Source organism: Prenolepis imparis, unplaced genomic scaffold (assembly GCF_030444845.1).
Source record: "Prenolepis imparis isolate NDT839.2.m4 unplaced genomic scaffold, iyPreImpa1.0 SCAF_13, whole genome shotgun sequence".
Classification (NCBI taxonomy): domain Eukaryota; kingdom Metazoa; phylum Arthropoda; class Insecta; order Hymenoptera; family Formicidae; genus Prenolepis; species Prenolepis imparis.
In genome coordinates this window covers 454,691-482,144 of record NW_028141171.1, presented here as the reverse complement: position 1 = coordinate 482,144, position 27,454 = coordinate 454,691, and the positions used below count along the sequence as shown (strand labels likewise).

At 39.8% G+C, this 27,454-nt stretch overlaps 2 protein-coding genes and 1 pseudogene across 2 annotated transcripts; 1 reads left to right on the top strand and 2 right to left on the bottom strand.

The window, feature by feature from the left end:
- Positions 1-624: 624 nt before the first annotated feature.
- LOC145944744 (uncharacterized) lies at positions 625-6,825 on the bottom strand (annotated as a pseudogene).
- A 3,622-nt stretch (positions 6,826-10,447) lies between these two features.
- On the bottom strand, positions 10,448-11,390 carry LOC145944743 (uncharacterized). Its single transcript, XM_083053298.1, has 2 exons — positions 10,887-11,390; positions 10,448-10,489 (listed from the first exon to the last, which is right to left on the bottom strand). Exons 1-2 carry the CDS (start codon positions 11,388-11,390, stop codon positions 10,448-10,450), a joined length of 546 nt encoding a protein of 181 aa, XP_082909424.1.
- Positions 11,391-24,867: 13,477 nt separating this feature from the next.
- On the top strand, positions 24,868-26,023 carry LOC145944742 (uncharacterized). The gene is made up of 3 exons (XM_083053296.1): positions 24,868-25,040; positions 25,246-25,369; positions 25,472-26,023. Exons 1-3 carry the CDS (start codon positions 24,868-24,870, stop codon positions 26,021-26,023), a joined length of 849 nt encoding a protein of 282 aa, XP_082909422.1.
- Positions 26,024-27,454: the final 1,431 nt, after the last annotated feature.

Below are 27,454 nucleotides of genomic sequence, written 5' to 3'. Positions count from 1 at the left end.
AAAAATGCCACTCAAGAATAATTTTAAATCATGATACTGTCCTCCTTCAAAACCTTACAACTTTTATATGGAAAATTTTTCCTAAAAATATTTTATTTATTATTTCTATAATAATCCACTGTATCAAATAAAATATGTATATATATATATATATATATATATATATATACACGATATTTATGTATGCATGCGTGTATATAAATATAAGAAATGTATATGACGCATGCAGATATGTGTGCATAATACCTATATATTCTGGATATTATAATGTAGCTTTCTATAAGTTACAATCTATCTAATACAGTTCATTTTTTCCAATCGATATAATCAACAGATAAAAATGTATTATTTCATTATTATGTGTATATTTACATACACACTTACAATACATTGATTGTCTCGATTGCAACAGAACGTATTTTTACAATATTCTAAATATTTAAAATATAGAATGGACCCCTCCCCGTCCATTCCCGTGAGAACGCAACCAATAAATGTTTTTCGTCTCTCCGATTATAATTTGCAATCTAGATTGATGCAACTTTTTCTGGCCAATTGTAGAGTATAGATTTTTGAAGTCTATATTCTTACCAGAATAGATTTTTTTAAAATGATAATTTCTTATCATTTTGGAAAAGGCGAGAGTTTATTGCTTTCTATAATTTTATAAAAATGTTCTCTCATGTATTTAACATTTTTAGAGTATTTTTCCTCGCAAGGATTGCCTCCTAAGGCTATAGTCGTGGCGAAGGCTGCAGCATAAATTCTACAACATATGCCATCAGGTTGTGTTTGAACCTTTTCAAAAATTATGTCACTCGAGCTTACTGTTGGATAACGAAGATGTATATAGTTTTTCTCTTTAGTTACCAATTTATCATATGTACAGCCAGGTAGATTATCATACACGCGAAGTTTGGTGCTGTCAAAGAAAATACATCTCCAGTGATTACTACAATTCCCTCCAATTATTTGTAGGCTATTATCACTACGACTAGCTTTAATCATGTGAGAGTATTCTAAATATAGCACACTTTGCGTTTCGAAATGAGAAGTTTCTCTTATAATACGCAAATATAGATCCAACGATTCATCGTTTAATTGACTTGTCATACCCAAGACATTATCCTTTACCAAATAAAGAGGAGCAAACGTATTTAAAAGTTTTTCGTTTCTTTTGATATCGTCTTCAGATATATCTCGTTCGTTACGTGAATAACTTATGATAATGCAATCATCATCTTGCTCTTTATTCAGAGTGTTCGCGATCGTGTTTTTTGATATGCACGTGCGAATTAGAATTGCCGATATCGCTCAGAGAGAGCGAGAGGTGTCGAAGGCGGGAAAGAAGACAATGTCGGTGAGCTCGTGAGACTGAGAGAGAGAGAGAAGGATAGAATATGTTGTGGTGTGAAGCGTCAGCTGATTGAACGCGAGGAACCGAAGGTCGATGGATTAACAGAGAGAGATCTTGAGGTATCGGAGTAGAGAAATGAAATATCAATTGCGAGGCTGTGTTGCATTTTGGATAAAATACGTTTATTTTATCGAGTCCGACAAGCACATAAGTTGCTGCGATCATTAATCGCGATAGATCATTTTAATCGACACTTTATTTCAACGCGACAGCGCGTATTATAACCAGAATGAATTTATTTCGATCCACAGATTTTAGAGATATTCGTGATTCGATTGCTACTTGTATCAAAACAGATAGAGAGCCGCGCTAGTCGAGTCTGATCTTTTATAATATTTTCCACGAAGATCTCGAACCTTCGGCGAAGCGGGAAGGGGATGACTCGAGTTTGCGCGAATCTCCTGATTTTGAGTAAATCGGTGTAACGGTAACGCTTTATCCGGCGAAAACAAAACAAGAGAAGAATCAACATGTCCCGAAACAATGATGTTGTGATCTCGCGTGTTTCGTTTTTATGTTATAATAACAGAATAAAGGAATGTCGAATACTTACAGATAATTCTTAAAAATAATACGAAATTTCAATTTTAACCAACTTGAACACAGAGCAATATCAGCAATATCAGTCACTTTTACTTCCGAAACGTTCGGTTTGAATCGTTTGCTCTCTTCTATGCCATGTTCGCTTTCTATTATATTTTGTTTTTTTGTTCGACTAATTGTCATTTTTTTTGCTGCTTCTTCTTTAGCTTCTATAATATATCTTGGATTTCTGATTGGCATATGTCTATTGTGACGACTGTCCAAGATTTCTGGAAGCATGCATTCGTTATAGAAGCGTGTTATGAAGAAAGGCAGCATTTGATTTCTCCAAAAAATATTGTCTGCATCAATACGCAATATTTTCATGCTTTGTGGAGTCCAAACAACAAAAATACAATATTCTCGCCGTGTTATGTTCAACTGACCTTCAACTTCATAAAAATATCGATGATTTCGATTCATTTTATGTGGATCTTTTTTATCAAAGATACCTTTCAAAGAAGGCAATGTCTCTACAGCTTTTTCTGCTGCCAAAAGCTCAGCTGACAGAGGACATTTTATTTCTACTAGACCATTTTCATCAATAATTCCATCAGGAGAAGCACCCAAGCACGGATTTTCAGTATCGATAAATAATCCGCAAGGTTTTATTTCTTTATTTAATTTTATAGCCAATTCTTTTCTGGCTACTTCTTCGTTCTCGCGACCATATTTTAGGACTGCGTTATCAATGAACGAAGGATATAAAATGGCTTTTACTGTTGCTGCGCAAGACGTTGTCGGTCTCATACGACATACAGGTCCAAAATTGGATGCTATCAACATTTCTCGTCTCAATAATAACCATAATTCCGAGTTACTTTGCTTTCTCGTATCAATCTCAATTTTTTTCCAGTTTCTCGCATTTTCGGACAATTTTTCTAAATGATTTTGCCAAAGTTGCTCAAATACATCAGATGAAAGATCTGGTTTTTGAGACTGCGGACCATAATAACGATCTGTTCCTGTCTCTTGTTTGAATTTTTTTTGCCTTCCTTGCACTTATCAAGATTCTCTGGTTTTCGCAACTTTTATTTGTCGTTGTTTTTCCAGAGTCTCAACAATAGGTGGAACAGTTTTATCCATGCTCTTATGCAATTCTGTAAGGACTTGTTGCGTATTAAATTGCACAGCTGCTGCCGCAACTCTGGCATTGTAAGAGCCTCGTTTACTAAAATGAATGCGCTTTCCACCAATTTCTTTGCAGATTATCGAATTAAACGATTCTGCAGGATTATTGGTTAAATTCAGCAATAAGTTGTCGGAATAACCGCTTAGATATGTGATAGCGTTTTCTATTTTTTGATATAGACCATGTAATTTCAAAAATGGAACATAATTTTTGTTTGTTTTGTTATCATTCTCTTCGCATATACGACCGCGTGCTTCGCATCGCTTATGTTCGCCAAAAACATGGCCAGGAATGTTCAATATATCTTTCTGCAATTCCATAGCCTTACAATGTTGACGTGTTTGTTGGTCTTTTTTTCGTAGCTCGGCTGCCTTTTCTACCTCTTGTCTGATATTTAAAATGTTGTTTTTCACAACTTTTCGCAACTCTATAAAGCCACGCTGCCTCTGCGTTTTTGGCTGAGTCGTCTCTGCTACAGCTTTGAGCTTTTTACATAAATTGCGAAGTAAATGATTCGTGCATTCTATTTTTTTTACTGTGACCATCTGTTCACTATATGGTCTGTTATCAATAACGGTCTGATAAACGCTACTATCACCATCGGCAATAACTGTTTTAAAAATCAGCCCATGGATTTCGAGGCTACATTTAAAACCTTCCACGATGGCATCACTCTCCATCCTTGTAGAGCTTTCGTTGCGATTAAAACTTTTGTAGCATTTGTGAGCTTTTGGGTTGATACCTTTTCGCTCTGCCATATCACATACTGCGCAAAATTTATTGCGGATACCGACGAAGAGAATCTTTTTCGTACGGTAACCAATTATGGCTCCAATACCGGAAGGAGAATTGTAGGCATTGCCATACGATCTCTTCATCCAACTACCATCCGCTACAACTGTTATATACGGAATACCGTTTATAACTTCGTTTCTCTCAAGAGCGAGTTGCTTTTCAACTTCGCCAGCCATTTTCATACTTTCCACGGCTGTTTTTTGAAAAGCATCGACTAAATTTTCTCTATTTTTTATGTACTTTGGCTCGGATATACAAGGAATATTCATGGCTGTACACAGCTCTTTCAGCTGGGCATAGCCAATTCCTACTGTAACAGTTCCTGCTACAGCAGCCATATCAATGCCTAATGTTTCCGGCTCTTCGGGTTCTGACCAGAAGTCGGCTTTAGTATGGCACATTTGGCACTTGAAGAACAAATGCGTTTTGAACTCTTTGATTTCAGTATTTATGAGTTTCCAATCTTTAAATTGGCACTCTATTCCTCGCGAATTGATTATTAAATGTTCTGTGGATTTCATTCCACATATGAGAAATGTCGACAATGCGACGGCCTTGAGGCAAGCTTTCCTGGATACGATTTGTATCCAGAGGGCCATTGTCGATAACAAAATAATTGTCATCTTCGCAAAGTTCGATATTTTGATTACACATAGCTGTTTCTGAAACTGACTCCAGGCATTGCACTGTTTGAGTACTAACTTTTGAATCCATCGCATCGGGAAGTGATTCTACCGATTTCTGAAAATCGATAGATTTGTTGTTAATATCCTTAGACATGCTGGGTACTAACGATTGGATACTAACTTTCGAATCTATCGTATCGGAGAATAATTCGACCGATTTCTGAAAATCGATGGATTTATTGTCAGTACCCTTATTAATAATTGTGCTCCTGGAATCATTTGATTCTTGCGCCTTTATCTGCTTCAATAATTATCGCCTGCAAAGAAAAATAAATTGTAAAATACTGTATACTACAAAAATAAGATATTATTTATTTTATTACTTCATAATGTTGAAAAAAAGTAAAACCTCTACAAAATAACTGCAGTCTTTTGCTTATAAATCTTTATCTAATAGAGAAAATTAACTATTATATACTACAATAGATAATGTTTTGACAACAAATGTTTCTATATTTTATAATAACCAGAGCACACATGCAATCTGCTTCCGGTATAAAGTAATTTTTAACAACCAGCACACGAATAGATCGCCTCTGGGATAAAATATAACCAGAGCACACATGCAATCTGCTTCCGGTATAAAGTAATTCAACCAGCACACGAATAGATCGCCTCTGGCACTAACTACTAAAAATACATAATAGAAAAAGAAGCAAAAGACTGCGTTATCTTTCAGAAATTATTTGTAATTTTACTAATTTATTCTTATAATCTGTCTAAGAATATCTATATAAAAATAAAATTATTTATATTCAATTATTTTTAATTATAATTAGAGGTATATTTAATTCTTTTTAATTATAATTAGAAGTAAATTAATAATTATTTTTATTTCTCAACTAATGAACAAATTATTTTCAAATTTAAAAAGTTTTTATTATGTGTTCTTTTATTTTAAATTACTTTTATATACTTTGCTTTGTAACTCCAATTTTTTTTCCTATCAAATTTAATTTTAATGAAACTTTATAAATTAAATAAAAAATATTTCCAATAAATACCTAGAAAAATTTCACTATCATAATAATACTATATTATAAAGTACATGTATATATATATATATATATAAGTAATCTCCAAAAAATACAATAATGTAATAACAACAATGTATAAATAATGAAATCTAATAATTTGAATTGTAAGAAATAATCCTAATAATCCAAAATTTCATCAATATAATATTAAATTAAATTAAAATATTAAATTAGAGGAGTTGGTAATTTTAGGAATTAAAAGTTTTATTCATATAAAAAGAAAGTTTAAATTTGGTTAATTAATTTTTTGTAGATAGATAGATAAATAGATAATGGATATTTATTCCCCGCAGGGTTATAAAGGCGCTTTTCCAAGGAGCGTTCCCCAACCTTTTACATCCTTCTCACTCTCCCCGTACCTGGCCATTTGCGACCTCACAATATCTATAACACAACAGAGTACAAAATACAGAACTATTCCATCTTCTCTCCTCCTTCTCTCCTCTCATCCAGACTCTCCTTCCTTCTCTCTTTTCTCCTGTCTTGTTCCGTCTCCTTCAACGTATGCTCCTTCCTCTCCGAGCTCCCTTTCCTTTACCTTCACATATAAATAAAAAAAAACAGAAACATAATCATAAACATAAACATAAACAATTCTCCCTCTATTCTCCTCTCCCTCTGCACCAACTCCTCTCCCTTTCCTTGTCCTCTCTCCTTCTCCTGTCCTCGTCATCCTGTCTCTCTTGCTGCCTCTCTTCTCTCCATCTCTTTATCCTCTTCTTCTTTCAACTCTTCTATGATCATCCTTCTTTCTTCTTCTCTCTCTTCTTGTTCTTTCTCTGTCCCCCACTTCCTTCAGTGGATCCACCGCTTTCTCTCTTCTTTCTTCCTCCCTTCATCCGGCTTCTCACCCTCCTCTTTCCTTCGCCCTTCTCATTTTTACTTTGTCTTCTCTTTCTTTCCTTACTACTCTTTCCTTTCCATCATTTCCATCCTTTCCTCTACCCATCTCCCTCCTTCCATGTCCCAGAACCATTCTTTGCTGTCAATCCATAGTCTCCTATTCGTTATCTCCACCGTTCTCCCTCTTTTTCTCTCCAACCTCGCCTTCTCCATTATCCTCCACCTTGCACTTCTCTCCTCCATCGTTAAATCCTCGTCGATCCACACTCCCCATCTCTCATGAATCTCCCCGCATCTTCTCAGCATCTCCTTCTTATCCTTTTCCTCCTTCATCTCCACAATTAGTACCCAGACTCTCGTTTCTCCTATCCTCTCCGTTATCACTCCTACTTTTGCTTCCTTCCCTATTGCTCTCTCTATGATTTTCTCCACAAAAATTCTCCTTTCATCCTGGTCCTCTCCATCCACTCCTTTCCAAATCAGGTTCCTTCTTCTCTTCTTTCTTCTCTCCTGTTCCTCTCTCTTCTCCCTCTCCTTTCTAATATTCTCTCTCCTTTTCCTCTCTCTTCTCCACTTCTCTTCTCTCTCTTCTATTTTCTTCCACACCTCCCCTCCTTTGTGGTCCCTTTCTTTATTATCTATCTCCTCCTTTTTTTCTGTCTCCTTTGCTCTACTTTCCTCTCTCTTTCTCCTTCCTTCCTCTCGTTCCGTCTAATTTTCTCCCTTGCGCTCCGGTCCTCTTCTTCCTTTACCATCCTCCACCATTCCGCTCTGCCTTCCTCCTGATCCTCTTCTCTTTCCTCGCTTTCCCCCCTACTCTCCAACTCCCCCTCATCGAGTCCCCATGCTTCCACATCCTCTTCTCTTTCCTCTCTCTCTTTCTTCTCTCCTTCTCTCCTATCCTCTCCTTTCTTCTTCATTTTCTCTCCTCCTTCCTTTATTCCCTCCTCCTCTGTTTCACCAACTTTGTACCTTCCTTCATCCAACTTCTCCTCCTCTCCCGCATCTTTCTTCGTACTCTCTTCATCCGCCGCCTTCTCCCATGACTCTCCTCCTTCTCTTCTCTTCTCACCAGCCCTCTGACTTGTATAACTCACCCCCTCTTCCTCTTCTTCCTTCTCGTCAGCCCCCTGCTTCTTCTCTCCTCCTTATCCCCTTTCTTCTCTTCCATGCATCTCTCTTCCTTACTACTTACTACTGTCATTCCTCTCCTTATTTCGCTTAGCTTCTTTTCCTCCTCTGACCTCCGTCCGTCTTCTTTCCTTCCTTCTTCCTTACTTCTAGCCGCTCCGTCCCGCGTTTCCTCCACTCTCTCCTCTCTTTCCCCTCCTTCTGCTGCCGCTTCCTCTCTTTTCCACTCCTTCTTTATCTCTATATCTCCTTGACTCTCTCCCCGTACGTTCCATCTCTCTCCCATCATCTCCATCATTTTTAACAATAATACCTTTATCTCCCTTAGCTCCTTTATTCCTTCTTTCGACTCCATCCTCTTTTTCCTTCCTGTCTCCTTCACTTATTAACCTTAATAATACAATAATACTCTCCGCACACTCTTTCTCCCGTATCTCACGTGTACCAGTGCCACCGTCTCCTTAACCTCTTATCCGTCAGCTGTATCGATTTATCTTATCGATCTTTCTTCCGCCGTTCGCGGCGCCCTCTCGCCACTCTTTCCTACCTCTCACTATCTCGTACCTCTGCGGCGCCCTCTCCCTCGATCCACCTTTCCTCTATCTCCTCGTTCTCCACTTGATTCAGCGCCCTCTTCTCTCACTCCTTCTCTATGCCACGTCTCCTTTTCCTTCCACATGCTGCTCCCTTTTCTATCCTTTCGTTATAGCCTTATCTTTTCCTTCCTGTATACTCCCCCATTTCTCCCAGTTCCACTTTAGCTCCTTTATCCAAAACTCCACTGCTCTTCCTCCATCTCGTTCTCCACACCTCCTTTTCCTCGCTCCGACCCGGAGTGCTACCTTACACCTGTCACTATTACAGCGGCCATTTCCTTTTCTTCAACTTTTTTTTTTTTTTTTTTGTAAAGAAGCTGATTTTGTAAAACAAATGATAATAATGATATAATAAATATAAATAAAAAATATAAATAATAATAATAAAATAGTATTATTATGATAGTGAAATTCAGGGTATTTATTGGAAATATTTTTTTTTTCTTTAATTTTTATAAAGTATTTTTATTTCAAATTAAATCTGATAGATAAAAAGAAATTGAAGTAAAGCAAAATATATAAAAATAGATTAAAATAAAAGAACACAATAAACACTTAACAACATAATAAAACTTTAAATTTAAAAATAATTTGTTTATTAGTTCAGAAATAAAAAAAATAATAATATATCTCTAATTATAATTAAAAAGAATTATACTTAAAATAATTGAATATAAAAAATTTGATTTTCATATAAGTAGTATGTGAACCACTATAGTGAGTCAAAACAAACCCCCACCACTCGGCCACTGGCGCCAGAGGGGCGTGGCTAGACAGGGCTTTTCGATCCGTGATTGGTCGATCCGCTAATAGGGGTCATTAGGCCCAGGGCTCTGATAGGCCTAACTATAGTGGCCCAGCACTCTGATTGGTTGGTTTTTGGGAAGAGAGTGGGAGAGTAGGCAGAGTTTTTGAAAAAAGCCGACAAAATGGCGATAAAATATCATGGTATAGCGTAGCAGACGAGGGGATTATGGCACCCCACCCCGTCTATGATAGGCTCTAACTATAGTGGCCCAGCACTCTGATTGGTTGATTTTTTTTTTGGAAGGGTAGGGGTGAGCAGACAGCGTTTCTGAAAAAAGCCGAGAAAATGTCGATAAAAAAACGCGGTAATTTTATTATTAAATAACAAAGCCGTCATAGAGCGGTTGGTCCCCGGTGATCGTGTATAGCGCTGAAAAAAGATAAATAAAAAACGCACTAATTTCGGCTGACCGTCGGCATCCTCGCTAATAAAGAAAACAAAAAGATATACAAAAAGTACATGCGGCTAGCCTCCGCTTTCAATTTAGGCTAATTATCGTCACCTAGGGTAACAAAAAGAGGCCTAATAGAAAACACGTGCATTCGAGTTCGCATTCTAGTGACGCTACGTAAAGGTTTTATTGCTGAAAAAAATAAAAAAAGTACAAGCGCCCGCTTACAATTTCGGCTAATCGCTTCAGCGTCACGTTGTCGGATATTATCGACACCTCGGGTAACAAAAGGAGACCTAATAGAAAACACGCGCATTCGAGTTCGCATTCTAGTAAACGATACGTAGGAACAGATAGGAAGGGTAGCATTCGCTGACAATGGGCGGGTAATAAAACAAAATATGTTCGGGCATCGGAGACTGAGACGCAATATTTAGACAAATGTCGTTGCCGAGACCGTAAATTACGCTAAAGTTTTTAAAAAGATCGAGTTTCTATTTCGCTATGAGGTAAAGGGTAGAAGATGTGGGAAAAATATAAAAGAATTCAAGTAAAAAAGTTTCACACACATTTATTATAAATTTTTCATATATATTGATATTACAAATACATAAAGTTAAAAGCGATACATAAAGTATGTTATTAAAATTACTGAATTAAATATGATATCGATTAGCAACTACGTTAACACGTTTCTTATTTCAACGAAGAAAGATTTTGCGAAATAAATGTACGATTAATCAATCGTTGTGTTCACAATTTTCGGTAAATAGAGTAAGAAATTGATTAAGATCGTAACCGACAGACATGTAATATAGAAATACACAGCTATATTGTCCGCAAGTTTGTGAGAAAAATCCTTGTAGTTGTCGGGTATTCCATCGATGGATGATGGAGTTTCGTCGAAGACGAAGGAGAAATCCGGGCTTCAGAGGCGGTATTCCGTAGCTGTCGAAGTAGGTGCCTGTTCCGTGTTCATCGAGGAAAAAGGCGACCCAATGTTCTCCATGTCATTTATGATCGTCTGTATTAGCGACGATAGCCGTCGACCTCGTCCACACCCTCGGAACTCTGTCGGCGGGATAAACACCCACATGCTTGGCATCGATATGGCGCAATGCTCGTAGAATTTCGCAAGAGTTCATTTTTTCGACACAAAGACGAACGCGTCGATCTTGGTATTATTTGAATAACTTCGGTTTTTATTTCTGCCGCAAATCTTTCTTCTTTTTCTTCTTCTTTTTTAATTGTCTGCTCGACGCTTGACAAATTTTTTGTCTCTATTATATTATCCGTTTGAATTTGAATATTACGAATTAGAACGGGATTGACATTTATCGCTAGCAGCGTAATCCTTGTCGCAGTCAGTTTTCACGCTTTCGTAGCCATCATCATCGTCGTCGTCGTCGTTGTCGTCGTCACTCAATTGATAATTTTCGGGAGAACTACAAGTAGTGGGCTGACTAACGCTGAGAGTATCGCTGCTGCCGGTATTATTTTGATCGAGTAGCCAGCGTTTCAATTTGTAAGCGTTATGTAAGGCGCAATGAAAAATCTGTCGAAATCCGTGATGAGCGCAATATTGTCCACACTCTTCCTCCAACAATAGATTTTTGAATGCTGGAGAGATACCTTCCAAATTATATATCTCTCTGGAAAGTAGATTTCGCAAGTAATGTGCTTTTTCACTGCCTCTAACGTAAATGTGACGCGTGTGCTTTATAATTTCACGTAAAAGCCGCGTAAAATATTTTGGATTAGCCTCACCATCGAACCATTCGATCCCATGATAATTTCGTGCGAGCCAGCAGTTTTGTCGTCTTACTTTTTCGGGTAATTCAGCGAACGGATAGGGCGGTATCATAAACCAATGGTCGACGATCGGTGCGTCAATCGCGACAACCGCGACTTCCTTAGGAAGAAACTTCTCGCTCGCATCGCGGAAGCCTTGAATGTCAATGACTATATCCATATTGCGAAGAAAAACTTATACGCTTTCGTTGGCGAGGTTTAAGTTTTTCACGAACCGTCGACGAACGCGTCTCGAAGGAAACTGATATTTCTTTTTGTTACATTATAAGTTTTTCTTCTCGTAAAACGCGTCGGCGAGTGGAAATGGAAGAGAGCGGGGATAAGAAAAATACAAAAAATTTTTAATCGTACGTTGCGACGAGAGACATGTAAATGCCGCGATAAAAAATTTAACCGGAAAAATCGACGATGACTTGACGAGACGAGTCTATTTCTATTACATTATCAAATTCGCCGTAAACAATACAGTTAATTTTTTCGGTGAGCGCTTTTTCGAATCGTACTTCTAATCGTAAACTGCCGTGTCTCACAAGATTCCAATGCCCGGCGCAATTAGCGGACAAATCGGGTGTGAGATCAAAAGCGAAAAGCGTGTATCCCTTGGAATAATCGTCTCTACTTATGGAATTTCCCTCGTTTAAGAAATGGATGCCCGTTCCCGAGAAGAGCGTTTGATAAGCATCGACGTAAAGCGGTTCTTCCGGCGAGAAAACCGGTTGTAATGGCCTCCTAGGAATTTGCGTGCCGTCGACGCAATACAGAGAGAAGAAATTTATGCCGTAATTTTTAAAATTAAGCGGATTTAATTTTCTATCTCCGTTAAATGCTTTATTATTAACAAATCCGACTATTATTCGTTTCGGTAGTTGTCCGAGTATTACGTTATCTAATGATTCGCCCACAACACCGCTGTGAATCGTGAATGTTTTAACCTCGACTCTCGTAAGCGGATATTTAGCTGTAACTTTACTCAGCATTCGAGCATGCGCGAATAACACTCCGGCGCTTATTTTCGCCCTTCTCACTAGCAAGCTGGCATCGAGAATATGTATTTTTGACGCGCTGTTGCTTTCCATGAGGCAAAATGAATCTTTCGAGCGGACGAGTCTCAGTCGTACTTCCACTCCGTTAATTAAGAATTTGTCTTGATTGAAAACGTCGCAATGGAGATGTCCTATAAGATCTATCGCTCGCCCGTTGCGAATGTAATGGGCGCGTCTCGCGAGAGCGGTATTGCCTTTCGATTCCAGCGTTTCGTCCATGCAACCCGGTGTATCCGCGTCCCATAGACATGACGTTAGAAGTTTTTGCGGGTGAAGAATAATTTAACAATGCCTCGATGTACGCGCGGTACGCGTAAGCGTTGTTTGGAGGCGACACGAGCTTTTGATTGAAATACACTTAAAAAGTCGACCTGATTGAAGATGGAATGAAGAAAATGATTTACGGGACCTACGGCGGTATCTGCTGTTGTGCCGTTTGTGCCTGGAGCTCGAGCCGCTGATTCGTCGCTCGATTTCGCGCGTACGCGAAGACTCAGCAGAGTATGCGTGAGATCTAGATATTCTTCTCCGTGACCGGGGACGACGAATTCTATCGGTGAATCGTCCGAGAGAGAGGTTACGGGCTTGTAATGAATCCATTGTGAACTCTCGATACTAGTTTGTGTGGGCGACAGGGAAAAGAGATCGAGTTCAGTCTTTAAACACTCGCTCGAATGTGTGTGAAGAAAAGACATACTTATTCTCCGACAATTGTTTCGTCGTCGCTGTCCTCGTCGCGGTTAAATGCGTGTAAATTAAAATAGATTAAGAAAATATATCGGATACGGTACGTTTCTTGCCGATTTTACGTCGTTTCGTGGACGTCTTAAGTCTTTTTACCATCGTACGGGCTTTCTTCCTCTTATTCTTCGATGATTTTGTATTCGTCTTCTTTTTCGTCTTGCTTTTCGATAAACTTTTCTTACTCGAGCGACGGCGTTTAACGATGCGCGTGTCAAGCCCAACAAAGGGAAAATGAGCTACGTGCATTTTCGCATCCGATTTATATCCCGAACTTTTCATGAGGCTAGTTATTTTTTCTTTAGCTTGTCTTTTAAGATTGTTACGCGATTCTTTAAAGCGATGTTTAGCCGCTACCTTAAACGGAGTATTGTTTTCTACATCATCGATTATATTAACGCCCGCGCGTAAAGCTTCTTTACCCATAGCCCGCGCAGCAGTACCTAAAAAAGGCAGCACGCGCCTGAATAATCCTCCGAGAAAACTCCCGATACCGTGCCCTCGTTGATAGGGCGATCCGACGAAAACTCGTGGAATTCCACCACCGCGAGCTCCTCCGTTCTGTAATTCGTCGTAATACGTCGAGTAATAATCCATCAACAGAGAACGAACGAACAAATTTTTTTTCTTTTCTTTTCTCTTTCTCGTTTTCTCTGTCATAGACACCGAGTATTCTTACGATATCTATTCGATACGTCTAAAGTCAATGTCACCGTCAGCGTCCCGAATTCGAATGGTATACTTTGACCCAGCTGATCTCTTATATCTATTTCGATCGTGCGGAAACACGTTTGATGCAGCGTGATGTATTGAGCGGGCGAGAAATGTCTTATCTGTGTTGACGCGAACGTGCAATCATTTCGCGAGTCAAGCGCGACTATTCGAAGAAGGGGAGATTGTACATCGCCGGTAATGTAAGGTTCGCAAATGTCGCAATAGACAAAGAGTTTGTCGGGAATACCTCGCAACAAACTACCCGGCTCGTCGGCTATTATCATACGAAAGTGCGTGAGTTCGTAAAATAGCAGAGAATGCATCTCTTCATCATAGACCCACGAAGGTAAAACGTCGGGTATAACGGAACTACTTCCGATTTTAACTAGCTTTTCGTTGTTATTGTACATTTCGATACCGATTTCATTATAAAAGCACGCGGGTAACGGAGATGGTACAGTGGGTTCGCTATCGAGCTGAACAAGATCTCTGCGCTTGATGTGTATATCAAAGCCGAGTATGCGGCGGAGTTTGTCGGAAAAATTTACATAATGCGTCATACTACATTTATTTTCTTCGCAGGCAAGTTTCATGAAAATTGTACCACCCATGAAGACGTTGAAATGCCAAACGATATGCGAATCGACAGATTTAGCGGCGTAATTCACACTCTCGATAATATCGCGCATACTTAAGTAAATACCCGCGGGTACCTGCGATTTCATAGCCTTAACTGTCTTATCGCGCTCGTTAATATCGATGAATCTGATTAAATTTTCATTATTTCGTATATGTAAAAAACTACACGGAAATCTGAATCTCCGTGAGCGCTACTTCTCAACGTCCGTGTAATTCTATACGCTGGGGTAATTCAGTGGTGAAACATGTGGTTGTATTTTCGGGAAAGTAACGCATGCTACTGTTGCTCGGAAGAATCATGTAAAATTCTTCTTCCCTCATTTTAACTCAAAGATCTTAAACTTGAAGCGGGTATCCAAGAGTCGAATTTGGAGGGATATCCTTGCAAATTAACTAGTAATTGTTTATTGTTGCCACGTCCTCTGCTTTTTATTACCCGCTCGACGATAAATTCTTCCCCTTGCAAATCTTTATTGACCGGAGTTAATTCTTGTTCGTAAAAAATTCCGTCTATATCCTCACCCGCTAAATCGCTTAATTCATATACGCGTGGTTTTCTCCATTCAAGAACACGGCAAATTCGAAATATTTCTTCGCTCCACTTTGCCTCGTATCCTTTCTCAAAGACTACTTTTGCCCTACCGACACGCACGTGATCGCCCTCGTTATATTTAGCCTTTTGTTTATCGCCACGATTCTTTTTCTTCTCGTTGTCGTCCTTCCATCGGCGATTCATATTTTCACGCGTGATGCGTGCATTTTCCCGCGTAACGGCTGCGGGCTGCATTTTAATAGAGGTATGACGAGTAAGGTTGTAAGCGCGAACGATATCCTGTAAAACATCGATGTAGCGTCGCGTATTTTTATGTGTAAAATAACGCCACATCCGTTCCTTGAGCGTCCTATTAAATCGCTCCACTACAGCTGCTTTAACATCGGGATTACGGGCTACGCGAAAACGAATGTCTTTTTCTTTTAAGAATTTCTGTACAGGCTGCGCTATAAATTCTTTACCTTTATCCGTCTGCAGATAAACAGGTTGGCGATCTTTGTTTTTCAAAAGTACACGCTGAAAGGCTTTTGTCACGCAGGTAGCTGTTTTGTCGCGTAAAGGTTCTACCCAAACGAATTTACTAAGGACATCTATAATTATCAACAAATAAGAATATCCGTTATTATAGCTCTTGAGATTACGAAGATCGATCAAATCTGCTTCCCATAAATCGTCGATATTTGTCACGTTGTAATGTAAACGAGGAAATTTTCGTCGTACTGGTCGATGTAGCGTATACGCATCTTGCGATTTAAGCCATTCGACGACATCGTTGCGCGTAAAATTTGGTTTAGCAGCTCGAGATAAATTCTCCGTCGCGGAATAGCCTGCGTAATGCGAAGGAACGTAATACAATTTTTCGAGTTCCATTATTCGAGTTTACTCCAGCGAAATAAACCCTTCTTTTTCTTAGGCGAAGAATTCGGCATTAATGTTTTATTATCGTCGCTGTCGTCAGTGGCGGATAAAAACACCGTGTCTCCTTCGGTCTCGTTTAACTCCCGACCGTATGACTTTGAACGCGACAGTAAAGTTTTCGGAGTGGAGCTTCCACGCGGTAACGTTTTCTCAATACGCAGGGATCGACGTGCGGACGTAGCCAATAAATCGCGATTCCCTACAAGATTGGTGGGTGTACCTATGTCGCGCAGTAATTGTGCAAACTGAAATCTCCCGATTGCATTTATCGTTTTTCTCTCGCGTATCGCGTCGTTTATAAGATCGCTAATATTCGACCCCGCTACAACGACGCCGTCTATAGTCACGAGTCCGCGTTTATCCCAACTAATTTTCGATGACGGGGTATCTAACAAATATTTCAATAAGGCGTTTGCTTTTGAACGATAAGTTTGGGGCACGCTGTTGAATGTTTCTTTGATTTTTTCCGCTGATTGTGCACGTTTCTTCCCGAAACTACTTTCGCTAACCGTATTATCACTGCTGATTGAAGTATTTCCATAAGATTGTATTTCCATAAGTTCGTCATCCAAGGGCATCTCGGTATCTTTATCCTGATCGTCTTCGCCCCCGTCATTGTCAACATTACTAGCGTCGTCGGCATTATTGCGCGTATTGTTGCGCGAATCATTGCGTAAGTGTCTTTTCGTTTCTCGAACAAAGTGAAGATAACGCTGAAGTACTTCTTTATACAATTTCCATCTTTCGCCTTCATCGAGGAGAGTCGCGAGGTTGAGAATACGCCACATTTCCGCGTCGAGTCGCGATAAGGAGGTTCCAGGAGTTCGTACGGTGTTATTATTATTAGCATTTTCCTCATTCGATATCATTGTATTTTCTTTCTTCGGCGAGTTATCCAGCATTGTTGTAGTCTTCGCTATTTCCGGTTGTTGTTGATAATTGCGTTTGTCGCATTCTTTCAAGATTTTCCGTCGAAATCAGTACTATTTTTTTGCTCTGTCCATTATTCCATATGACGAACGAGAACGCTTCAAATCTTTTTATTACTTCTTTTCTAGTCACGGAAAAACCAAATATTTGCAGAGTTATATTTTTTTTTTACTCGCCGAGAATCCGGGATAATACAACGTTGAGCAAAGGAGCAATAAGGTAGGGCAAAAAACCTCCGCGCTGAACCAACAGATTTCTCTTGGTTTTCCAATTGCCGCGTTTTGCAGCGACGCGTCGAAGGATAGATTTATGCTTGACTAAACGTGTTTTTTCGTGATTATTGAGCGGCACGTTACCTTTAAAAGTATTATAAATACATTCTTGAATACACTTTATGAGATTATTTTCGGCGGTACGTAAGAACGACGCTCTTTGATTTCTCTTCAGATAATATAGAGTTTTCAAAAGGCAGGCGTTTCTCTCACCGATGGAACGTCTGGCGATTTTTATCGCGTCATCGGATGAATTTTTTGACGTTGTCGACGTCTCTTTTTGCTGTCTTTTTCCGCGTGTTACCATTACGCTAAAGTTGCGCAACTGACAAGTCTCGCATGTAAATGCTGACCTTTTATACGTCCTCCGTTACTGCTCGACTAATCGATCTACGAGGAATGTAGACGTAATGCAACGTATCGCTGGGAAAAATGCACATGCGAAATCGATATTCGTCTGGAGTCGATTGTTTCAGATCGAGCAATAAATACTCGTGAGATCGCGAGGTAGCGTCGTAGTATGCTTCTTCCAGAAATTTCGGATCGTCGGGATATACTTGACGCGCGGGATGACGAATTTGAGCACGATCGCGCGGATTTTTGAAAACTACTATATAATTAGCGTTGAGAGATATATCGCGTTGTCCGCGACCTTGGTGGAAGAGATTTTGCGAGATGAGTATAACGCTAAGATTCTTATGATGGCTTCCTTTGGTAAATAGATCTACGATAGCGTCGCACGATGACGATTCCCTCATAAGATCGTCAATTATCACTAATTTTGGAGATAGCGGATCGTTTGAATAATCTTCCGGACGCGGTAACCCCTCGCGAAATTCGATTATATTTTTCTTTATTTTTAGCAAAGTATCACCGTATCCGTTATTATGTACATCGTTTGTTTCTTCTTCTTTATTTTTACTCGTGTCGCACTGCTGGCGCTGATACGCATCTTGCCATTCGGCGTAATAAAATAAAATTCTCTCGAATCGAACATCGGACATGCCGGATAAATGACGAAGAAAAGTTTTCACGAAAATTGTTTTTCCGCATCCCGTAGGTCCGCAGACGATCGACGTTCACGGATGTTTCCATCGCACGTCCATTTCGCGAAATGATTAATTTAGGTTCTATTCACGAGTTCATAAATGAAAAAGTTAACGCATGCGATTTAGTAACTATTGTGTATGTGCGTGTATGTGTGTGTGTGTGTGTGTGCGTGTGTGTGTGCGAGTGTGTGTGCGTGTTAAAAACATACGCGCGTGTCGCATATATTTTTAAAATATTGAAGAGATGGTTTTGTCCGTGTCATAAGCTTATCCTCGCGTTTCGGGGGCCACATCCGCGGCGGCCACAAGCTCGCGCTAGCGTTTTCTTACACGCGTACGAGCGAAGAGCACCGCGGCCCATTTAGCCGATACGTTGCCGCAGGATCGACGCGAGTAAGCGTTTCCGCGGAGATGCGCTCGCGCCAGCGTTTTTCTCCGAGCACCGCTACTTATGAGCTTATGTACGCGGTGCTCTCCATGCCGCTCACTCGTGACGGAAATGATAAGCTCGTTTAACGTTCGAGGATCAAACTATAATTTACGTCGCAATGTTCTACGCTCGCAGTAGGCACAAGGAGGCAATATTATAGGGAGGATAAAAGAAAATGTTCTGATTGAAGATAGAAACAATTTCATTTATTATTAATAATAATTTTTGTTTTTTATAAAATTAAGATTCGCGTTTTAGCAAAATAATACGAACAATTTCATTAAATCGAAGCGAAAGTAATTCTACAAATACAATGTCAAAGTAAACATATAAAAATGTTAAGTTATTTATTTGCGTTTGTACATTATGTGCAATTTTCTGATAATTGCCTTTGACAGTAAGTTTTATAATTTCGCGATCAATGTAAGACAAGGGAAGTTTTAATCTTTCTATTTCGTTAATTAAATATCTTGCAGTTACATTAACAGTATCGACTATAGAAACTGCGTCAAATGCGCATCCACGCATTTTCTAATATTTTCCAAGCCGAGGAAAGTAGTTTTCTGCATCACTATCGCAACGGCGTAAGTTTTTCGTTTCTTCAACGGCGGCTGCAATTCTTCTTCCACCTTATCATTCGCAACATGATCCTTGTTTTCCTTGTATGTCACTAGTACAGCCCTCGCTCCGTAAGCAGTAGTGAAGTTGATCGAAATATTCTCGATAATAATGGGATCAGGTTTAATCTTTTGAGTCTCATTCAAGTATAGATTCATATGCTCCATATTGGCTTGAAACTTCTGCCATGTGTCGACGTCGAAGCAAATTCCATCGGCATAATTGCCTGATAATTTAACAATCGGTACGAAGCCACCGCCGTCGTTCCTCGATTGCAAACCAATGTGTATCTTCTTAGTGTGCGAAGAATTAAGTCCATACGTTGTAGATAACAATAAATAACGTTGCTCGTTTCTTCCGACGTTATCGATGTCAATGTTGTCGTTGTTATCCGCCTTGCGAATATTGCGATCGCGTTCAGATTTCGCAAAATTAGTTACTTCCTTACGTGTGGCCATTGTTTTCACTTGTAAAACGACACGAATAGTCACGACACGCGGCAAAATGGCGAAATCACGTGGAATTCTTTCTTCGTAGCACAAACTTATGTTTTCGTACGCTCGAATTCGAATGAATACGGAAGAGCGATTTGTCGACGTGCTTATATTGCCAATCTCCCTCTCTCGCAAAAATTTAAAAAATCAAAGTGGGGAAGACAATTTATATGTGAAAAATCAGGATTTTTCATGTTCAGTCCTGTGTAAATATAAAACTTCTAGAAACATTTAGAAATTTCTAGAGATGAGATTTGAGATCGTGTAACACGAGAGAAGAGGACAACAAAATTTGTGTACGTAAGTGAATAAACGGAAAATTAATTTTTTATGTAAAATCGAATTATGTTTAAACAAAAAGAAAACGCGTGAGAGATTATATTTGATTTGAAAATATTTTTTGCTCTAAAATATAGTAATAAGGATTTGCGAGTTCGAAAACGCCGAATTAGGTTGAAGAATAGCGTGTAATAATCCTCTGTAATAAACCCTGTAATAAAAAGTAAAATAAATGTTTGCGGACATGAAAAAGCAAGATCGGCGATTTAGACCTCGTAACATTATATGGGATAAAAAAAGCAGGCTTATACTCTATACAACTATTTTTTGTATCTGAAGAAATAAAAGAAAATGATTTTATGATTTTCCCCGACCCGGCTAGGAAAATAGTTGTAAAACTCAAACACCATCTAGAATATTCGTCGGAAAGAAAATCGACGTTTACCAATTAAATAACTAAAAATCTTTTCAGCCACGCCTAGTTGTTAAGAAAAGCACCATTCGATAGTAAAGTAGACTAAGAAATGTGCGTATGCTCTATGTCCGCCTCCTTTTCGAAAAACAAAATAAGCGCTAGCGGGAGAATTGAAAATTTTTCCGAACCTCCCACTCTTTTAAAATATAAACGAAGAAAATGTTGAATTTTTCGACGCCTTCATTCTTTCGGTGGGCGTGGATATAAAGTATAAATTTTCCGAAGCGTAATAGAAAATGCACATTTTGAGTTTGACATCGTCCTAACTACTCAGTCTCGTAGACGTACACGTTTCGACGTATCGCGTTAGTGTTGTGAGTGCAAACGTTAAGTGCAAATAAAAAATGGCAGCTCAGAAAAAGTTAATTTCTGAATGCATAACTTTGGCCGCGAATTTGTCGCCGACGATAAATGCCGCGTCGTATTTATCACGGCTGACGGAAGAGCCGTGTAATAATTATAATATTTTTAGAAAATTCGCGGGCTTGATCTCCAATTCGTTACTTGGAGTATTATATAGATTGGGGCATTTCGACGGCGATAGAGAATTATTAAACGCCGCCGCTGAAATAATATTAATGCGTGAGGCTTTTCAATACGAAGAAGAGGATGTGGGTGGATATGCAGCCTATCTACTGGCGGATTATCAAAGAAAACAATTAACAGGTAATTATTTTATTCCTTTCGAGAGATGAGAAAAAATATGAAACAGTAATTATATTATAAGCCTAAATTTTTAATCGTTATTAATTATTCGTAGCGAGGAACACTCCTGTAAAATTAGCCACAGTACACCCCACCCGAAGACGCAGAGCGGAAGAAGAGCCCGAGGCAGGACCTTCGCGTAAGTTTACAAACGTTAAACATATATAATAATTATTCGTAAAATAACAGTTACTGAAAAATTAAATATTTTCAGGAAGAGCACGAATACACTCGCCGGAAAACTTGCCGATTGCTGTTATCGATATATCTGGTAAGTTAACATTTTTTAAAAAATAATAAAATATTTTTTTTTTAATATAAAAAATTAGTAATCTTAATATATAAATATATTATTTTAGATGACGAAGATGATATTATTAATAATAATAATGTCGACGACGACGACGACGACGATGCCGCTTCCATAACTGCTGTAAGCTCAGCGGATAGCGAGGTGTTCACACAAGGTAAGACGATATTTAGAAAATATAAGTTTACATAGCTCTGCAAAAAATTTAAATACAAAGCAATATAAAACTTTTAAATTATATATTATATATTATTTTTATAACAAAATTTCAAATATTAAAATAGTAGAAATGGAGCGGGAAGAGGAACCGGAGGAAGATGAGCAAGAAGGCGATGAGGAGGAAGAGGAAGAACAAATGGAGGAAGAAAATTACGAGGAGGACGAAGAAGATGAATACGATCCTCGTGTAGAAGGTAACGGAGTTATTTTACTTTTTTCAAATTTTTATGTTCGAATTTAATCTTAAACGGATTTAAATTTTTAGCAATTCGTCGCTTGTCGGTTAATTATTCTCCGGAATATTAGCGGCGGGGGAGCGGGAAGCGTTACTCGAGATACAACGATTACCACCAAAAGGTGAGTTATCTCATTGTATTATAACGCTAGCAGTTGCGCGAAGATTAAATTCGAGCATAAAAGAAAAGAAAATATCTTAGTATTTTATGTAATGTATATTCGATTTAACAATTTTCTTTTTTTAATAGTACAAAGTGGCGGAGGTGGTAGAGGAAGTGAGCAAAGCAACGCGCCTAAGAGAGTATTATTATCGCACTCGCAGAATAATGGAGAAGAAATCGTGAGGGAAGAGCATGAACAGGATAATATTTCGTCGGAGGCGGAAGAGGGTGAAGAGGAGGTGGAAGAGGAGCAGCATAGACATTCGCAACAGCAGGCGCGACAACAGCAACATCAGGTCAGCGATAATTTTAATTATATAACTTTGCTTAGAGAAAATGCGCGTCGATTTAGAAGATTCGGGGTAATCGGCAGAGAAGCGAGTTTCGCGATACGTCCGCTACCCGAAGGCGGGGATATTTATCGTTCCTTAGAAAACGCGTTTCGAGAAATTCACGCGTATGCGACAAATTCGAGTGAACCGGGCGATTATGTAGGATTATTGTTCGATTCGCCGAATTTATCGCACGGTCCCGCGGATTTATCTTTTCGTCCGGTGCGCGACTTGTCCCACGAGGATATTTGGGGTCTCGTAAGCGCGGTAGCGCAGAGCGCGGGAGGACTCGATATCGCCGAACAATTTAATGTACATATTTTCAACATCGCTGTTCCTTCGGGTCGCGGACGTGTCGCATTAACGTGTGAAAATATCGCGAAGCGCTCGATAATCGAAATAGCTAATTCTGACAACTTGTGTTTTCCGCGCTCTCTCGTAGTAGCACAAATTTATTGTGAACGCGGTAACATACGTACGGGAGAATTACACGATAAATGGAATAGAGTTAGGCATCCGCAATCGGCGTTACAACGCGAATGGGCGTTAGAATTAACAAGAAATGCTGGTGTAATAATACCCGAAGAAGGATGCGGGAGTCATGAAATCGAGCGCTTCCAGCAATATCTCGCCGCTGATAATATCGCTATCGCTGTATATAATTTTAGTACTTTTGGTCGCGGCGAGAAACCGTTCTACGACGGCACAGCGATACTCGCTTCTCTCGGACGCGAATCCTCTCATCGGCTAAATATTATGTATTATGAGGATTCGTGTCATTTCAACCCTGTACTAAATTTAAAAGCCGCCGCGGGTTCTCGTAATTATTGCGTAGCGTGTAATGTAGGCTTTCGCAACGATAGAGGTAGCGGTCACCGGTATTCAAATAAATGTCCGCGTTGTTTTGCCGTGCCAGCGTGCGATTACTTCGACGCGCAAATCGTAAAATGCGACGCATGCAATCGGACGTTTTACGGTGCATCGTGTTTCGAGCGTCATCGTAGGGAAAAATCATATGACGGTAGATCGCACGCGAGTGTTTGTAGTGTCATACGATCTTGCGATGAATGCGGCTGTGTAGTTAAAGCAAAAGCGAAACACGAATGCGGCGTTTCTTATTGTAGATTATGTCATTCGGCACAACCTTGAAATCATTTATGCTATATGAGACCTCTTCGTCGCGACGTTAATTCCTCCGCCGGATCATCGTCGTCGACATCACATCCGGTGGTAGAAGCGTCGACAGTATTAGGTACATCCGCCGAGGAGCGCCAAGAAAGCGCAATTAATAACGAGGAAGCGAGCAAATTTGCATATGAAGGCGGAAAAGGACGCGTAGCATTCGTGTTTTACGATTTTGAAACGCGGCAGGACGAAACGATCGAAGGTACGACGTCCGTAAAAAAACACGTTCCGACACTCTGCGTCGCGCAACAAATTTGCGAAGTGTGCGCGCAAACAATGATATGTCAGTGCGTTGTCACTGGTGCGGAGTGCGAGAGTTCGTGTTTCGTAACGATCCGGTGAAACATTTTGTTGATTTCGCAACGCGAAAGACGAAATATTTCAAGCAGATCATATGTATAGCACACAATGCGAAAGCGTTCGACGCTCAATTTATTTTGCAATATATTGTAGAAAATCGCGTCAATCTCGAGCCGAAAGTAATTTTGAACGGGACAAAGATCGTCGTATTAACGGTTGGACGTACAAAGTTTATCGATAACGTGAATTATATGCCGATGCGTTTATCTGATTTACCGAAGGCTTTCGGGTTGAAGGATACGCCGGATAAAGGCATTTTTCCGCATTTATTCAATACTATCGAAAATCAATCGTATGTCGGACCATTACCCACCGCACATTACTACTCCCCCGAAACTATGAAATCGAAAGAGCGCGAACGCTTTCTCACGTGGCACACGGACATGCGGCTAAAAAACGCCGTGTTTGATTTTCAACGCGAGATAGTGCAATATTGCCGTACCGATGTTGATATACTTCGACGAGCGTGCATGGCGTTTAGAAAAATTTTTATAGATCGCGGAAATGTATGCCCGTTGGAGGAATGTACAACTATCGCTTCGACGTGTATGACAGTTTTTCGGAAAAACTTCTTACACTTGAATACAATAGGTGTCATTCCAGCCGGCGGATACAGAAAAGCGAACATGTATTCGCGTAAAGCTCTGCAGTGGCTGGTATGGAAGGAGCGCGAGCTCGGTCATCCTATAAACCATGCAGGGCGTGCGCGCGAATATCGTATCAACGGCACACTCGTCGATGGTTATTATGAAAAAACATCGGAAACGGGAGTAACGTCGCGTCACGTGCTGCAATTCCACGGCTGCTTTTGGCACGGATGTACATCGTGCTTTCTGATAAATCGCGATAAAACGCTTTCGTCGGCTATGGACCGTAAAGACACGATTGACTCGCGATACGAACGAACTCGTGGCGACTGCGACAGCGGGGGTATTTGGTGACAGAAAAGTGGGAGTGTACCTTCGATCGGGAAATGCGGGACAATCGCGAGATGCGCGAATTTCTCGAGAGCCATCCGATGGTGGAAACAGCACCGCTCGATCCTCGCGACGCATTTTTCGGTGGACGTACGGGAAATATCGCGACTCTTTACAAAATCACCGATGCGGAGAAAATACGTTACGTGGATGTATGTTCTTTGTACCCGTATGTATTGAAGACGGGTGCTTTCCTTATCGGCCATCCCGATATTTATGTCGGCGATGAATGTTCCACTTTAATCGGAACGGCTCCGAATTATGATTTTGATCGAAGGCCTCGTACGTTGCACGGTACTTCCACCGCGCGATTTATTTCATCCAATACTCCCGTATCGCGTGCACGGAAAATTGTTATTTGCCTTATGTCGCAGTTGCTGCGAAACATTTTCGCTGACGTCGTGTACGCACGAGCGTCCTAGCGAACGCGAATTCGATGGCACGTGGGTGACCTGCGAATTACGCAAGGCCATCAAAAAAGGTTATCTCGTGACAAAAGTAAATGAAATTTGGCAATATAAAATTAGCCAATATAATCGTGAAACACAGCAAGGTGGATTGTTCGCCGAATATATAAACTCATTTCTACAACTTAAACAGGAAGCAAGCGGGTGGCCGGGCGAATGCGAGGACGATGATGCTAAAGAGCGATACCTGCGGGAGTACGAGGAAACCGAGGGTATTGTTCTCGATAAGCGTAACATCGCGCGAAATCCCGGTTTACGCTCGGTCGCGAAGCTTTGTCTGAATTCATTCTGGGATAAATTCGGCCAGCGATCCAATTTACCAAACACCGAAGTCGTTAAGACACATCAGCGTTTTATGTTGTTATTAACAAGTCCCGAGCACGAGATAACCGATATATTACCTGTAAACGATGAGGTAATATATGTTTCGTGGCGGTTGCGACAAGAGGCTGTCGTACCCTCGCCGATAACCAACGTAGTGATAGTCGCATATACGACAGCGCAAGCACGTTTAAAATTATACGAATATTTAGAGCGTTTAGATCGTCGCGTGTTATATTACGATACCGATTCCTGTATTTATGCGAGCACCGGTGATCCGACTGAATATGAACCTCACACGGGTAATTTTCTAGGCGATATGACCGACGAACTCGAGAGCTACGGACGAGAGCTACGGCGGTAGCTACATCGAAGAGTTCGTGTCCGGTGGCCCAAAATTTTACGCCTACATCGTGCGAACACCCGAGGGTCGAGTATATGAAACCTGTAAAGTTAAGGGAATAACCCTCAATTACGAGAACTCACGGCGCGTTAATTTTAATAGCATTAAAAAGTTATTATTAGCGCGAGAAAAGAATCTAGAAAAAGAACAAGAAGATAACGAAGAAGAAGATGAAACTACAATAAATTTACGTTTTAGCGCAATTCGACGCACTGCGTTTCATGTAATTGTAACGCGGGACGAGTCGAAAATATGCGCACCAGTGTTGGTGAAACGTAGATTTATTAATAACCGTTACTCGATTTCGTACGGATATTTATCATCGAAATAATTCTTTTCTCGCGTATTTTCTTCAATATTTTATATAAGTATTTTATACATTTATTAGGAAAGCAATGTAAATTTTTGTAAAAAGTATATGTATATAGTATTAGTAATAATTCTCTGCAATTGTAACAATAAATTTAAAAATAAAATGTCATATTCCTGTTATTTTAAATGTAATATGCTATAAAGGAAATATATTTTTATGTATCATGTTTATGTAATAATATCGATTTTATTTAAAAATTACCATAAAGTAAAATTTTGTACCTTAAATTGTCTTACATTTTCATTCTCTATTCTTCCTTTACCTCGAAATAATTTTATTCTTTTCAGCAATAAAACCTTAACATAGCGTCACTAGAATGCGAACTCGAATGTACGTGTTTTCTATTAGGCCTCTTTTTGTTACCCGAGGTGACGATAATTAGCCTAAATTGAAAGCGGAGGCTAGCCGCATGTACTTTTTGTATATCTTTTTGTTTTCTTTATTAGCGAGGATGCCGACGGTCAGCCGAAATTAGTACGTTTTTTATTTATCTTTTTTCAGCGCTATACACGATCACCGGGGACCAACCGCTCTATGACGGCTTTGTTATACCGCGTTTTTTTATCGACATTTTCTCAGCATTTTTCAGCACCGCTGTCTGCTCACCCCCTGCCCTTAAAAAAAAAAAAAAAAATCAACCAATCAGAGTGCTGGGCCACTATAGTTAGAGCCTATCATAGACGGGGTGGGGGCGCCATAATCCCCACGCCTGCTACGCTATACCACGATATTTTATCGCCATTTTGTCGGCTTTTTTCAAAAACCTTGCCTACTCTCCCACTCTCTTCCCAAAAACCAACCAATCAGAGTGCTGGGCCACTATAGTTAGGCCTATCAGAGCCCTGGGCCTAATGACCCCTATTAGCGGATCGACCAATTACGGATCGAAAAGCCCTGTCTAGCCACGCCCCTCTGGCGCCAGTGGCCGAGTGGTGGGGGTTTGTTTTGACTCATTATAGTGGCCCACATACTACTCATATATATATTCTTAGACAAATTATATAAAAATAAATTAGTAA

Excerpts from the sequence above, each read along its gene's own strand:
- LOC145944743 (XM_083053298.1), bottom strand. The coding sequence starts at position 11,390 with ATGGATATAGTCATTGACATTCAAGGCTTCCGCGATGCGAGCGAGAAG. Across the intron at positions 10,490-10,886 it reads GCAGCAGCGATACTCTCAGC|AGTTCCGAGGGTGTGGACGA; the intron begins GTTAGTCAGCCC and ends TCCCGCCGACAG.
- LOC145944742 (XM_083053296.1), top strand. The coding sequence starts at position 24,868 with ATGCGGGACAATCGCGAGATGCGCGAATTTCTCGAGAGCCATCCGATG. Across the intron at positions 25,041-25,245 it reads GATGTATGTTCTTTGTACCC|TTGCTGCGAAACATTTTCGC; the intron begins GTATGTATTGAA and ends CTTATGTCGCAG. Across the intron at positions 25,370-25,471 it reads AAGGTTATCTCGTGACAAAA|GAAGCAAGCGGGTGGCCGGG; the intron begins GTAAATGAAATT and ends CAACTTAAACAG.